Here is a 12,834-nt window from a genome sequence, read left to right as displayed (position 1 = left end):
TACCTATCAAGTCTGAGGTGGAATTGTGTAAAGCAATCGTAATAATTTGACAGTTCATAACGTACCTACGATAAAGTCAGTTAAACAAAGCGTTTGACAGAATAATCGTACGTTATGTAACTGTCAAATGATTACGATTGCTTTACAGAATTCGACCTCAGATCGTAATCCACGTGCAATGACGCAAATAAGAACCAAAATAATGTTCTCGATGTCGATTTAAATACATCAATATGCAGTACCTACCAATTAGATACCAATAGTTTAACTTTATAAGATGAAAACAAGAGCAGTTCTATTTCAATACTTATCAGTAAATTAACGTGACTTTAGTGTATAAAACCACTGCAAAAGAATGACATTGAATCAGAAAATAGGACATCTTAGAAGAGGACACCAAATTTCAAGATGCAGTGCAAAATATTATTATTGTTTCTGGTAGCAGGCCTATTGTATAGTGCCTACGGTGATAGTTCCTCGTCATCAGGTAAAATATGACATTCATATTCTCTATATTATTATCTATATAATTGCTGGGTTGCATCATATTACTTTTACTTTAACAAACGTTTAAAAATCTGTCAAACTCCATACAAAAAACACCGGGTACCGTTAAAGTTACGGTCAAAGGTGGTGCAATTCAGCTGACCGTAGGCTTTTAATTTACTTGTTTACGTCTGCAATTCATTGTGTAATCTACTTTGAGCTAACCTTTTGATCTGGTTTTCAATAAATGTAGACAGTAGTAGCAGCAGCAGCAGTAGTGACAGTTCCGATAGCAGTGACAGTTCCGACAGCAGCGACAGTTCCGACAGCAGCGATAGTTCCGACAGCAGCGACAGTTCTGAAAGCAGTGACAGTTCTGATAGCAATGGCAGTGGAGACGATAGCGGCAGTGGGAACGATAGCGGCAGTGGAGTAGAGGTGGGCGCCACGCCGGCGCGCCCCCGCCGCCGCGAATTTTTTCACGCCGCCGCCGCCGACGACCAGCTGTCGGCGCGCCGATACTGATACTGTACAAACTATTTGCAATTTATTCCTCTCCTATACTGTACTAATTTGTATTTCAAACGCAGAAGAACTATTTTTTTATTGAGTTGAGCGGCTATTCTAGTTCAATAAAGTCCTAGTATAACTGCGACCGGTACCGATCTATTGTGATCGCCGCTATTTTCCTTATAGTTCGCCTCCGAGTCCTGCATCCATTAGGAATTGCAATATCTTTTGGGGGGCGATGTGTTTTACATCTTGTGGGCTTAGGATGTGTTTGCCCAGGTTTTGCAAGCTCCACTTGCGCATCAAAGGTCTGCAGTCCGTGAGAATGTGTAGTGGAGTTTCATCTGCCTCTTGGCACATCCTGCACGTTCTTGATTCGGACAGTCCCATAGTGGACAAGTGCTTGTTTAAGCTGCAGTGTTCAGTGAAGGCTCGAACTAAGATGCGCATTTTGATCCTAATCAGTCCTATGATCTGCTTAGAGCATTTTCGGTCATAGGCTTTTATAAGAGCTTTGGAATGAGTTAATCCTGGCGTGTCTGACCATTCCTTAAAGGATTTGTTTCAATAGATATTCTCCAGGGTCATTCGAGCGAGACTTTTGGAAATGCCACAAAAGGGTTCTGGACCATATTGTGTTCCCTCCGCTCCCGCTCTTGCCAGTTTCACGATTCCCGCGTGACCTGGAACCCATCTCAGCGTTACTCTGTTACGTTTTCCTAGGGTATTCAGTCGACTCATGCAGTTTTCTACCAACTTTGAGGTGATTAAGATGGTGTTTAAGGCCATCAGCGCGGCCTGACTATCTGAGTTAATGTAAATTATGTAGTTGGCATAATTTTTTCGCAGGTTAGCTTCCGCACATTCAATAATGGCGTAGACTTCTGCCTGAAAGATAGAGGCAAATTTACCCAGGCTTTGAGATAGCCTAAGCTTCGGCTGCTTTCCATACACGCCAAAGCCTACGTTAGGGCCCATTTTTGACCCATCAGTAAACCATATAACAGAAAAACTAACTATAATATATACATTGGTACACAAGGCGAACTTAATGCCGTTGATGTACTAATAAATTGATTGAATAACTTAATACAATTATATTAACAGTTAATCAAGTACATTATTCAAGTTACTGCTTGGTCTAATAAATAATTGATCGCGAGAGGCGCCGGTCCCTCTTGCTGTCAAGAAAAAAATCCCCGCCTTCGTCTGGCAGATAACCCACACTATTGGACTATAATTTAAGCGAATCACTCACACAAGATTGGCATATATGTCTCGGAATGCAAATGGGAACCACAACCTCTGGAAGGCAACAAAGTACCTCCCTCAAATTGTTCTCCGCTTATTAGGTCCGGTAATACATGAGTGGCGAGGGCGAACTGACAAGAAAAATCTCAGACTTTTGCTACGACAAGCCGGTTTATTTAAACCCATTGACACGGATAATCCCTTACTACCCTATACCTTAATAGTTAATAACCTTCCCATTGTAATTTGAGAGGGCTCATTTTGCATCTTTTCGTATGCTGCTTCTGGACATCTTTGTACTTGACTATCTGAGGAGTTGGCAGCCATGTTTCCGCTTACCCTCCTCAAGTTCAAAGTAGAAGATTGATTCCTACTACGCTAATTGAGGACGAAAGACGCAGGCGGACAAAGTGACTGACATAGCCCACAGAATCGCTAAAATCAAGTGGCAGTGGGCGGGGCACATATCTCGTAGAGCTGATGGCCGCTGGGGCAGTAAAGTTTTTGAGTGGCGACCACGAGCCGGAAGACGTAGCGTGGGCAGGCCTCCCACTAGGTGGACCGACGATTTGGGGAAGGTCGCAAGAAGTGCCTGGTTGCGAGCGGCGCAGGACGTCTTTCGGCTGAAACGAAAGAACTAACGCTAAGAGAGATGGCTAAGCTAAATAAATAGCCAAAATGGACCCTCGTAAAGCACTTGCATTTGATCTGATCACCATGAAGTCCATGGTCTTGACAATGACCACACTGAGTGAGAAGAATTTCTTGCAAGTCTCTTAACTTTGGAAATGATCCATAAGGCTGGCAAGTCGCCTAACGAATTCTCTTATCGCTGAATTAATCTGACATTTGTATTGTTAAAATTATGGAAAAGGATCATTCTTGCTCGTTTATTCCCTTGTCTAAGTATGACCCATGTAATATAGTATACCCGACCATAAATTTTGGCAGAAACCATACTAACCATAATCAGTACAATGTTTGGAAAAGAAAGAATCCTGTACGTCTGCTTTCGCTGCGGCTTCAGCTGGGTTTATCATAAGGGACTACTCTATGAAATTAAAATGTACCTTCTAGCATACTTGTACTACCTGCTGATAGATTTTTATTTTATTTTTATACTTACAGACAGTTTTAAATCAAACTCGGTGACAAAATCTTCTCTTTTTAGCTGCAGAGCTGGAATACCCCAGGACTCTGTACTTGGTCCGATACTCTAGGTATAACATCTACTAGTAAAGTAGCCCAGACACCAGAAAGCTGCGGCATTCCTCAAATGTAACTGATCTTAAAGTGACTAGACTGTTGCAAAGTCAGCTGCTTGGCTGACCAAGTGGCGCATGTAATTAAGCCCCGAAGTCTCACCATATTATCATTTAAGACGTGAAACTTATCTTCCGGCCAATCTAGACCTCGACACATTGCTGCAATCAACCTGCATTAAAATCCTGGACCGTAGGATGACATGGAAAGACCACAAATATAAATAAAACAGAACTGAATATAATATTCCACCGACAGTCAGCTAATCCAACATTAACTATGTGCCTCCAAAGAGCTCAAAAATACATGTTAAGGGTACTTTTATCGGCACATTGTTACGCTCGCCTGTAGGAAGTACACGAGAACCTGATCTCAGCCAAACCCGCTATCCAAATATCAAAGTACCTATCTATGATCAAGAGAGCTAATTTACTAGGGTAAACCACTGCTCTCGTGGCTCAAAAAACCCCAACCAACTGCAAATCACCTGAATAAAAAAAACGGATTTAAAAAAAAAACCTAATGAACAAAGGTCAAACAAGGTCACGCCGCCGACGCCGCCGCCGCCGAGGTCAAAAAGTCGGCGCGCCGCCGCCGGCCAATTTTATATCGGCGCCCACCTCTACAGTGGAGACGATAGCGGCAGTGGAGACGATAGCGGTAGTGACAGTATTGAAAATCCAGGCGACGATAACGGCACTGACATTTTCTACTACCCTTGCGGATCCGCTCCTGAAATTAGCTGTATTCGTAACTACTTCATCAACAGCGGTCAATTCAGGCCAGTGACTCATCAGGATGGTCAAGTCATCATCAGGAAGAAGCAATCTGTCTACTTGCCCAAAGTTAACCTCACATTCATCACGTATAATGGCGAAATCGAATATTCAGGCATCAGTGCTGAAACCTTCTAGTAAGTACACTCGACATCAAATAAATCGCACCTCCCGCGACAAGCATTTTCAAACGTATGCTTCCCCACTTCCCACCAATATTGGCACCATTTGAAAGCCTAGTTCTAACCTTCATTTCATTAAAGGAAAGGTTTTTACCCCAAAAATGTGTCTTCAGAAGGATCCAGAGTCACTTCTTCAAAAAATAGGTAGTTACGCTAGAGCCAACTTTTATGGCTATAAAACTGTTAAGTTGGGATTAATCGCTATCTATCTGTTAAAGAGGACACGTGAGATCATTATTTGGTTTTATAACCATAAAAATTGGTCTAATTGATCCCATAGGTGGGCCCAAAGTGAGGTATTTTTTCAAGTCACATTTATGGTATATGTTAATCATTTATTAAGAAATTAAATGTGTTTTTCTTTAAGGATATTTATTGGGCTTTCAAATGACACCAATATTGTTGGGGCACCATGATTGTGTCAGAAGAAAATCGTTAAAGTTCGCGTCGCGGAAGGTGCGGTTTATTTGATGTTGAGTATATTTTCGAGTACTCACACTTCAAATTCAAGTGTTCTTAATATACTTAAATACTTTATGTTGGCTTACATAATATTATAATTCATTTGGTTTACTCTCAAATTCTAGTTTGAAATGTTCAGAGTTTCTATCACCAATTACATTGGTATTTCAGCCGAAAGACGTCCACTGCTGGATAAAGGTCTTCTCAAGGTTTTCTACAAAGACTGGTTCTACGCTGCCCGCATCCAGGCACCTCCCACGACTTTCACCAGATTGTCGGTCCACCTAGTGGGAGGCCTGCCCACAATACATCTTCCAGCTCATGGTCGCCACTCGAGAACTTTTCTGCCCCAGCGGCCATCTTCAGCTCTACGATCCAAAATGTCACTGAAAGCTACTGCTACTTTATTGATTTATCATTAATTTCAGTATCAACAGAAGAACAAAGAAAATAGTGATCACCATTGCTTTTGAGAGCATCAACATCTATGCTGAGAACAGTGAATGCGCCATCAACAGGCGGGGCCAAGAACCCTTGAAAGTTAAAGACTATACCAATGTAACTTATTACGGTGAGTATTTTAATATTGTCCTTAGATGGTAACAATTCATGTATCGTGATAGTTACGACAGAAAATGATTTTATAAAAAAAAATGGAATATTTTATTCAATGACACAAAACAGCATCAAAAATATGACACAAAAGTAAAACTAAATAGAGTAGGTAATGTGCGTGTCACCGAAACGGTATCCACTCAGCATCATGTCGAGGTGTCGTAAGGGACACCATAGTATTATAGTATACACTAATCAACTTTTTGGTTCATAAGCTCAGTTTGATTTTGATTCTTGGTTTATTACTAATATCATCTACTGTATGCTCGTGACATGGGTCCACACCACATCATCAGTCCAATTCCCATAAGATAGTACCTAAACTTATGTTACAGTCAAAACTCATTATAAGAGCTATTGCTCGTAGTTAAAATCGGGTAAAACCACTTTTGACTGATTTTTGTAGTATAAAGTTGTTTCGACTAATTACTAGTTTTATAACATAACAAAAAACAAGACAGGACATAAAACTACATTTTTCTTGCAAGACGCCCCACATTCAACTTACGTTAAAATGCCACATTTTTTCATTCTTAGCTAATATTTCTGCTTCTTCAACAGCCGTGTCGATTACTGCCATCATCCCTAACGCCCGGAACCGCATCAATATGAAGGCTGCTTCAGTATCAGCATATATCTCCAATCCCAATCCTATCTTCGATTTGGGACCTAACTTCTCGAGCAGTTCAGGTAAATTTACATTTTTTATTTCAATATTCGTTAGCGTTAAAGATTCTTCAGAATAATCTTATGAGGAGACTTGACAAAGTAATGTTCAAGTTTTAACCTGAGCAGTGGGCTGAGTGTGAGTTTACACCGAACGTTCTCACGTAAAAAAATGACATATATCTAATGTAAGACGGATTGTACAGCGCCCCTAGTGGAAACGTTCAAGAACTGAAATTGTCATTTTTTTTTAACGCGCTCATTAGTGAGGACTTCCGATGTAAACTCAAACTCACACTCGGCCCACAGATGCAGTAAATGGCGACTAATGAACAATAAAATTAAATGTGATAGCTAGCATGGGAAGAAAAGGAGAAAAAATCCATTTGCCTCTAGCAAATTAAAGAGCTCTTGCATTGGAGACTAAATTACTTGATGATGATGATGATGATTAGTCTAAGTTTAGATAAATTCAGCTTATCTTTTTTCTGGTACATTTATTAACAAATAAGCTTTTCTTGAAATGAATCGCATTCGAATTAAATACAGAAAAATTATAAAGGAACTTCTAGTGAACCCTTTAGTGAATTTGGTTCTTGGTACAAAAAATACATGCAGTTGTTTTATTTTCTAATTGGTTATCTTTGTTCAGTAAAAATATTTAAATGCTTTTTATTTCATTCCAGATGAACTCGTTGCCCAGGTGTACCAAGGCCTGAAGGATGATCCAGCAACGGCAGCTCAAGAAATTTACCTGACCGACGCTTCTAGCTACTTCTTTGGCTATTTCAATAACTATATTTGTGATTCTGGTGTTCCTTACTCTGGGTAACATGAAATTAATTGACAAATTAATAAAGCTTATGCACAACTGTTAACTATTGTTTTATATGGGACTTGGTCTTGTTAATCACCTCATCTTCGGTTGATCATAAAGCAAAATTCAATTTAAGTATGACGAAAAGAATTTTCTCAGAAGATTCACTTGTGCCTCTAAATCATTAAGGGTTAAGAGAGTTTGGGAATACAGACGCTAGTAATAGATGCTTAGCCATGACTTTGCATAATGAAGGATGTAGGAGAGTGATGAGATAAACTCGGATTTCCTTAGAATCTACCTGTATCCGAACAGAACATACATCACTAATACAACCAGTGTTGATTGAACTTGATGTGAGGTCATCCGTACGTAGTTTAAAAGGTTTTTGTAGTACCCTGGTTTTGTTCAAATTCAAATTCAAATTCAAATAATTTATTTGTGAAACACAGGTAAGGAGTATGATGTACAAACAAAATATGTGTTCAAGCCGTGATCAGCCTTGTCGGCATACAAATGTTAAAGCGTGATTTTAATTAATTAAATTTGTCTCCTAGTTTCCTATCTATACTTATTATTACTCGGGAAAATGCCATGATTTCATTATTGTTTGAACCAACCATCATAATTGATACAAAGTACCTAAAGTTTTTAGTTCAAAGCAGATTAATATTAATGGTATAGTCGACAGCAGACCAGACTATACAGAATGTCCCAAAAAATACTGTTAAGCCGAAGCCCAGAGACAGAACTAGTCTGGTGATGCTCTACCTGTACCGACAGGACTGTAACTTAAAAACCATAAAGAATCACCGCGATTTTTTGTGGTTTTTGAGTTACGACTTTTGTAGGTATTTTTTTGTTGCAAAATAGACTGTAATACAACGAGATATATCGCCACTATGTTTAGCTTAATGTGCTGTCTGTCGTCCGTACAGTCAGCGTCAAATAGTAAGTAGCCAAAAAGTTCGCAAAACGTCTTTGTTACTATTGGAATAAAGTTGTGTTGCCGATGGGGCAGCAAGGTTCTGGAATGGAGGCCGCGTACAGGAAAACGCAGCGTGTGGGACGTCCACCCACAAGGTGGACCCACGACCTGATAAAGGTAGCAGGAAGGCGCTGGATGCAGGCCACTATCAACCGTGCTGCGATGTTTAAGTCATTGGAGGAGGATGTTCAGCAGTGGACGTCCTGTGGCTGAAATGATGATGATGATGTGTTATCAACTTTTTGATCACTTTGGGTGTCACGAACTATTTGACGCTGACTGTACCTACCCAAATAAGTATTTCAAAGTCATCGAGAGATACGCATATCGAATAACATGTCTCAGTCTCGAGCAAAGGCAATAAAAACTAATCTGTTTTGGAGGAAAAACATCTACCTACTTACTTTATTTTTTCGTATTTGTTTATCAAAGTTAATGTTAAAAAGTTAGATTACATTTTCGGATTCTTTTTAATTGACTATGACATCTGTGTATGGTGTGCTGTATCTATCTTTATTATGATGATCCCGTCGACTTGTTCTTGAGACTTCTCAGGGTGCGTGATTTTGGCACAATTTAATATCATGGTACTTAACTTCTTCACTTTTGTGTACATCATGGTTACCTCGGCTCTCCTCTTACGATTTTGAAGTCATTGTTTTGAAAAAATCACGATTCCCGTTTGACTCTTGAGGAATTTTGATGCATCAGTCTATTAAATCGATTTCTATTAAATTTGATAAACCTTTAATCCTGTATTGAAAAACTACATTGAAGTATTTATTTTATTTTATTTATTTATTTATTCATGAATAGAACGGTAGTGCCAATTACACTATTCAAACAAGACGTAACAAAGTTCAGAATAACATTTAAGTACTTATAAACAATGTAACTTAACTTAGGAAAATTACATAAATCAGATGCGATTATTTTCACAGTAACCCAAACATTCTGCTAATAATGTACTCCACCCCTCTGCAAATAAGTATGTATTCAAACTACACTCAACATCAAATAAACCGCACCTTCCGCGACGCGAACTTTAAAGATTTTCTTCTGACACAATCATGGTGCCCCAACAATATTGGTGTTATTTGAAAGCCCAATAAATGTCCTTAAAGAAAAACACATTTAACTTCTTAATAAATTATTAACATATTATACCATAAATGTGACTTGAAAAAAGACCTCACTTTGGGCTCACCTCTGGGATCAATTAGACCAAATTTTATGGTTATAAAACCAAATAACGATCACACGTGTCCTCTTTAACAGATGGATAGCGATTAATCCCAACTTAACAGTTTTATAGCCATAAAAATTAGCTCAAGCGTAACTACCTATTTTTTGAAAAAGTGACTCTGGATCCTTATAAAAACACATTTTTGGGATAAAAACCTTTCCTTTAATGAAATGAAGTTTAGAACTAGGCTTTCAAATGCTACCAATGTTGTTGGGAAGTGGGGATGCATACGTTTGAGAAGTGCTTGTTGCGGGAGGTGTGATTTATTTGATGCCGAGTGTACATTATGTACAAGTAATCAGTTACATCTCCTGTCCTATCTCTCTATTAAAATTCCTTCTACATGAGTAGACACTTATAGAAATCAAGTGAATAATATTTTTGCTATAAATTAACGTGTGTAGTGTCATCTACAACTTAGTTTGCTCTTAGCAATATCACTAAGTTGTTTTTATGTTTATTGATTGTATTAATCAGGTACTTTTAGTAACCTTAAATACGTATGTATGAGCTCACAAAAGTATTCTTATCAATGAATTTCAATTACTAAAGAATGCAAATTTGAAAGTGATTGTAGAGTATCTTGTTATTTTAATTGATCAAATACATTTAATTTGAAACTTGGTATAAAACCACGCCGAAGGAATCAAATATATCAATTAGTATTTGAAATAGCAAGAGAAATAAAGATGAGTAATAAAATATTTTCATCATTATTAGTCCTTGGACTATTATACTACAGTGTATATGGACAAGTTTCATCTACATCTGGTAAGTAATTACTATTTAAAATGTGGGGTGTAATTATAATTTAATATAACTTTAACTATTGGGAACTTACTACTTTAAATGACTAACAATCAATTGATATGTCGACAGCACAATAGATTATTTTAATTATTACAACTACATACTAACACTCAACAGTTGAGCCTCATGTGCTGTCATTTGTAAGACTTCACACAAAATTTAGGGTATTTTTACTCATTTTTAAACTAGATAATTTCATTTTAGACAGCAGTGAAGACAGTAGTGACAGCGGCGACAGTAGTGACAGTGGCGACAGTAGTAGCAACAGTGATAGCAACAGCAGTGACAGTGACGAAAATTTCAACATAGACTTCGATATTCCTGATTACTATCCTTGTGGCAATCATTCTGATGTAGACTGCGTTCGAAGATACTTCACCTTTAGCTCTCCATGCAGGCCAGTCTTCTACCGAGACGTTCCAGTGGTCGTCAGAAGGAGACAGCCGGTCTACTTGCCTAAAATTAACCTTACAGTTGTCACCTACTTTGGCCAAATCCATTACGAGGGTGTCAGTGTTGAAACATTCTAGTAAGTAACTAAACTATATTAATACTTTACAACATTTTTTGTGAGTGGCAAACTCTCTTTGAGATTTATTATTTCTGCTATATTTCTGTTTTTTTATTGATTCCGTAGATATAAATAAATATTTTTGTTAAGGCATTTTTTCATAAATCTCTACGGAATCCATGAAGCCTGTTATAAGCCTAGGTGCAGACCACCGACTTTTAGTTGGCTTATATTATGTAGTTGGGTCGGGCTGTTAATCAGTATGGACACGAATGAAAGTGCGCAAATTCCACGCTCTTTAGCTAATTTACAGATATGAATATTATTTATTATATTTTCAGTGAAAGCCCAAAATCAAGGGTTCTCGTGCTGACCCTCTCATTTACAAAAATTAACATTACTACTGCCATCGGAGAGTTTATCATCAGCAGAAGAGGCGCAGTACCCATTACGATAGTCGACTCCGTCTCTGCTAGTTATTGTAAGTAATCACTATTTATCTTGCTGATTATAGTATTTTTCAATAGCTTGCGTCATTAGTTTTTAACTTAAGCCTAATGCTAATCGTTGACGAAATGACGTCCACTGCTGGTCAAGGGCCTCCTCCAAGGGTTTCCACAACAACCACCGCATCCATCTAATACTAATCCTACTATAATATTATAAATGCGAAAGTTTGGATGTCTGGATGTTTGTTACTCTTTCACGCAAAAACTGCTAAACGGATTTTGATGAAACTTTACAGTATTATTGTATATAACCCAAATTAAAATATAGGCTATAATTTATGACGATCTGTGACAAACTAAATTTCACGCGGGTGAAGCCGCGGGCAAAAGCTATGCTTAATAAAATTTGCCTTCTTAAGAAAGAAAGTTGCTTGATCATTGTAGTGACTGATCTTCTACAATGCTAATCTTAAAAGAATTTATGATTACCTACTTACAAAGTTTCGGGGCCATCGATCCGATGGAAGCATGTAAGTTAAGACTTTATGGTTTTGACACCAGATTTAGTAGCTAGTATACGTTCCTAACTAGATACTAGGTGGACGGACAATCTGGTGAAGGTCGCGGGAGGTGCCTAGATGCTGGCGGCGCAGGACGGTCTTTGAGGAAAACCTTAAGGGAGACCTTGTCAACTTCTTCTTATTCGTTACGCTCTTGGCAGAGCGGTCGTGGTCACGTTGAGGCGTTGTTCACATCGGTTGTAGAGGCGGATACAACTCTCCGCACGATCTCCCTCCATCTCTCTCTATTGGCAAACTGTCTGGAGCAGTCACATAAGCCGTCTCCCACTGCTGCTTTCACTTGGTCGGTCCAGCGCATTGGTGACCTGCCACGCGATCGGGTTCCTTCGACTTTTCCCTGGACGACCAGTCGTTCTATGGAGTTGTCATTCCTTGTCAAGCAGTGGACGAATTGGTTAAATTAGATGAATTTTTGGTCCTACCTACTTGATTATGATGACCTAATACTGTGTTCCAATAAGCTTATTAAAACTTTTTTGCAGCTGACGTTTCCCTGACTGCTGTGATCCCCAAGAACCCCCGCATCAACTTGAGGGCTGCTTCAGTGTTTGCCTACATATCAGATCCTGAACCGGTCTTCGAGCTAGGACCCTTATTCTCTAACAGTTCAGGTATAGAACCGATTGATCAGCCCGACAGGGTTCATGGTGATCTAATTATATTCTGTAAAACCTTATCTACACTGTAAAATGCAATAAAGTATTGAGAAAACTCGAAGTTTTACAGTTTTATGTCTGTCGACTGTACGACAATCCACACGTAACACTGGCCGAATCCAAAACCTAAAGTCATGGCCATTAAAAAAGATGAAGATTTTTGACCGTTCTTTTTTTATTTCAGATGAACTCGTCGCGCAAACGTACCAAGCCCTGATCGAAGATAAGGCGACTGCAGTTCAAGAAATCTACCTTACCGACGCCTACAGTTATTTCTTTGGCTACTTCAATAATATTATTTGCAATTCCGGCGTTCCGTACTCAGAGTAACAAAATATGATAAGGCGTTGACGCTATTGAAGTAATTATTAAGTTTTTCATTTTTTTTTCTACTAAGATTGAAATTAATTTAGATAAAAGTACCTACTGCTGTGAATATACTTAATTAGTAACAAACATTAATGTTTATTAGAATAAAAAAATAAAGATGTGATTTTACTCTTTTATTTTTGGAATAAAGTTAAGTCACCTAAAATGGCGAAAATCAAGTAAAAATTAAAAAGTA

The 12,834-nt window shown here is 38.5% G+C and overlaps 2 protein-coding genes across 2 annotated transcripts; both read left to right on the top strand.

Annotated features, from left to right (window-relative positions):
* The first annotated feature begins 352 nt into the window (after nucleotides 1-352).
* On the top strand, nucleotides 353-7,100 carry LOC114364892 (uncharacterized). The gene is made up of 6 exons (XM_028321247.1): nucleotides 353-487; nucleotides 740-911; nucleotides 4,136-4,423; nucleotides 5,359-5,501; nucleotides 6,107-6,235; nucleotides 6,898-7,100. The coding sequence occupies exons 1-6, from the start codon at nucleotides 409-411 to the stop codon at nucleotides 7,041-7,043; spliced, it is 957 nt and encodes a 318-aa protein (XP_028177048.1). The 5' UTR covers nucleotides 353-408; the 3' UTR covers nucleotides 7,044-7,100.
* A 2,811-nt stretch (nucleotides 7,101-9,911) lies between these two features.
* Nucleotides 9,912-12,733, top strand: LOC114364893 (uncharacterized). The gene is made up of 5 exons (XM_028321248.1): nucleotides 9,912-10,033; nucleotides 10,277-10,601; nucleotides 10,925-11,064; nucleotides 12,096-12,224; nucleotides 12,454-12,733. The coding sequence occupies exons 1-5, from the start codon at nucleotides 9,952-9,954 to the stop codon at nucleotides 12,597-12,599; spliced, it is 822 nt and encodes a 273-aa protein (XP_028177049.1). The 5' UTR covers nucleotides 9,912-9,951; the 3' UTR covers nucleotides 12,600-12,733.
* The last annotated feature ends 101 nt before the right edge of the window (nucleotides 12,734-12,834 follow it).

Source organism: Ostrinia furnacalis, unplaced genomic scaffold (assembly GCF_004193835.3).
Source record: "Ostrinia furnacalis isolate ACB-3 unplaced genomic scaffold, ASM419383v2 OfSCF7487, whole genome shotgun sequence".
NCBI lineage: Eukaryota > Metazoa > Arthropoda > Insecta > Lepidoptera > Crambidae > Ostrinia > Ostrinia furnacalis.
The sequence above is the reverse complement of the archived record's forward strand: the minus strand, read 5'-3'. Positions and strand labels throughout refer to the sequence as shown.

Coding starts and splice junctions, on each gene's coding strand:
- LOC114364893 (XM_028321248.1), top strand. CDS start 9,952: ATGAGTAATAAAATATTTTCATCATTATTAGTCCTTGGACTATTATAC. Junction 10,034..10,276: donor ACAAGTTTCATCTACATCTG/GTAAGTAATTAC, acceptor ATTTCATTTTAG/ACAGCAGTGAAGACAGTAGT. Junction 11,065..12,095: donor CTCCGTCTCTGCTAGTTATT/GTAAGTAATCAC, acceptor ACTTTTTTGCAG/CTGACGTTTCCCTGACTGCT.
- LOC114364892 (XM_028321247.1), top strand. CDS start 409: ATGCAGTGCAAAATATTATTATTGTTTCTGGTAGCAGGCCTATTGTAT. Junction 4,424..5,358: donor ATCAGTGCTGAAACCTTCTA/GTAAGTACACTC, acceptor CATTAATTTCAG/TATCAACAGAAGAACAAAGA. Junction 5,502..6,106: donor TACCAATGTAACTTATTACG/GTGAGTATTTTA, acceptor CTTCTTCAACAG/CCGTGTCGATTACTGCCATC.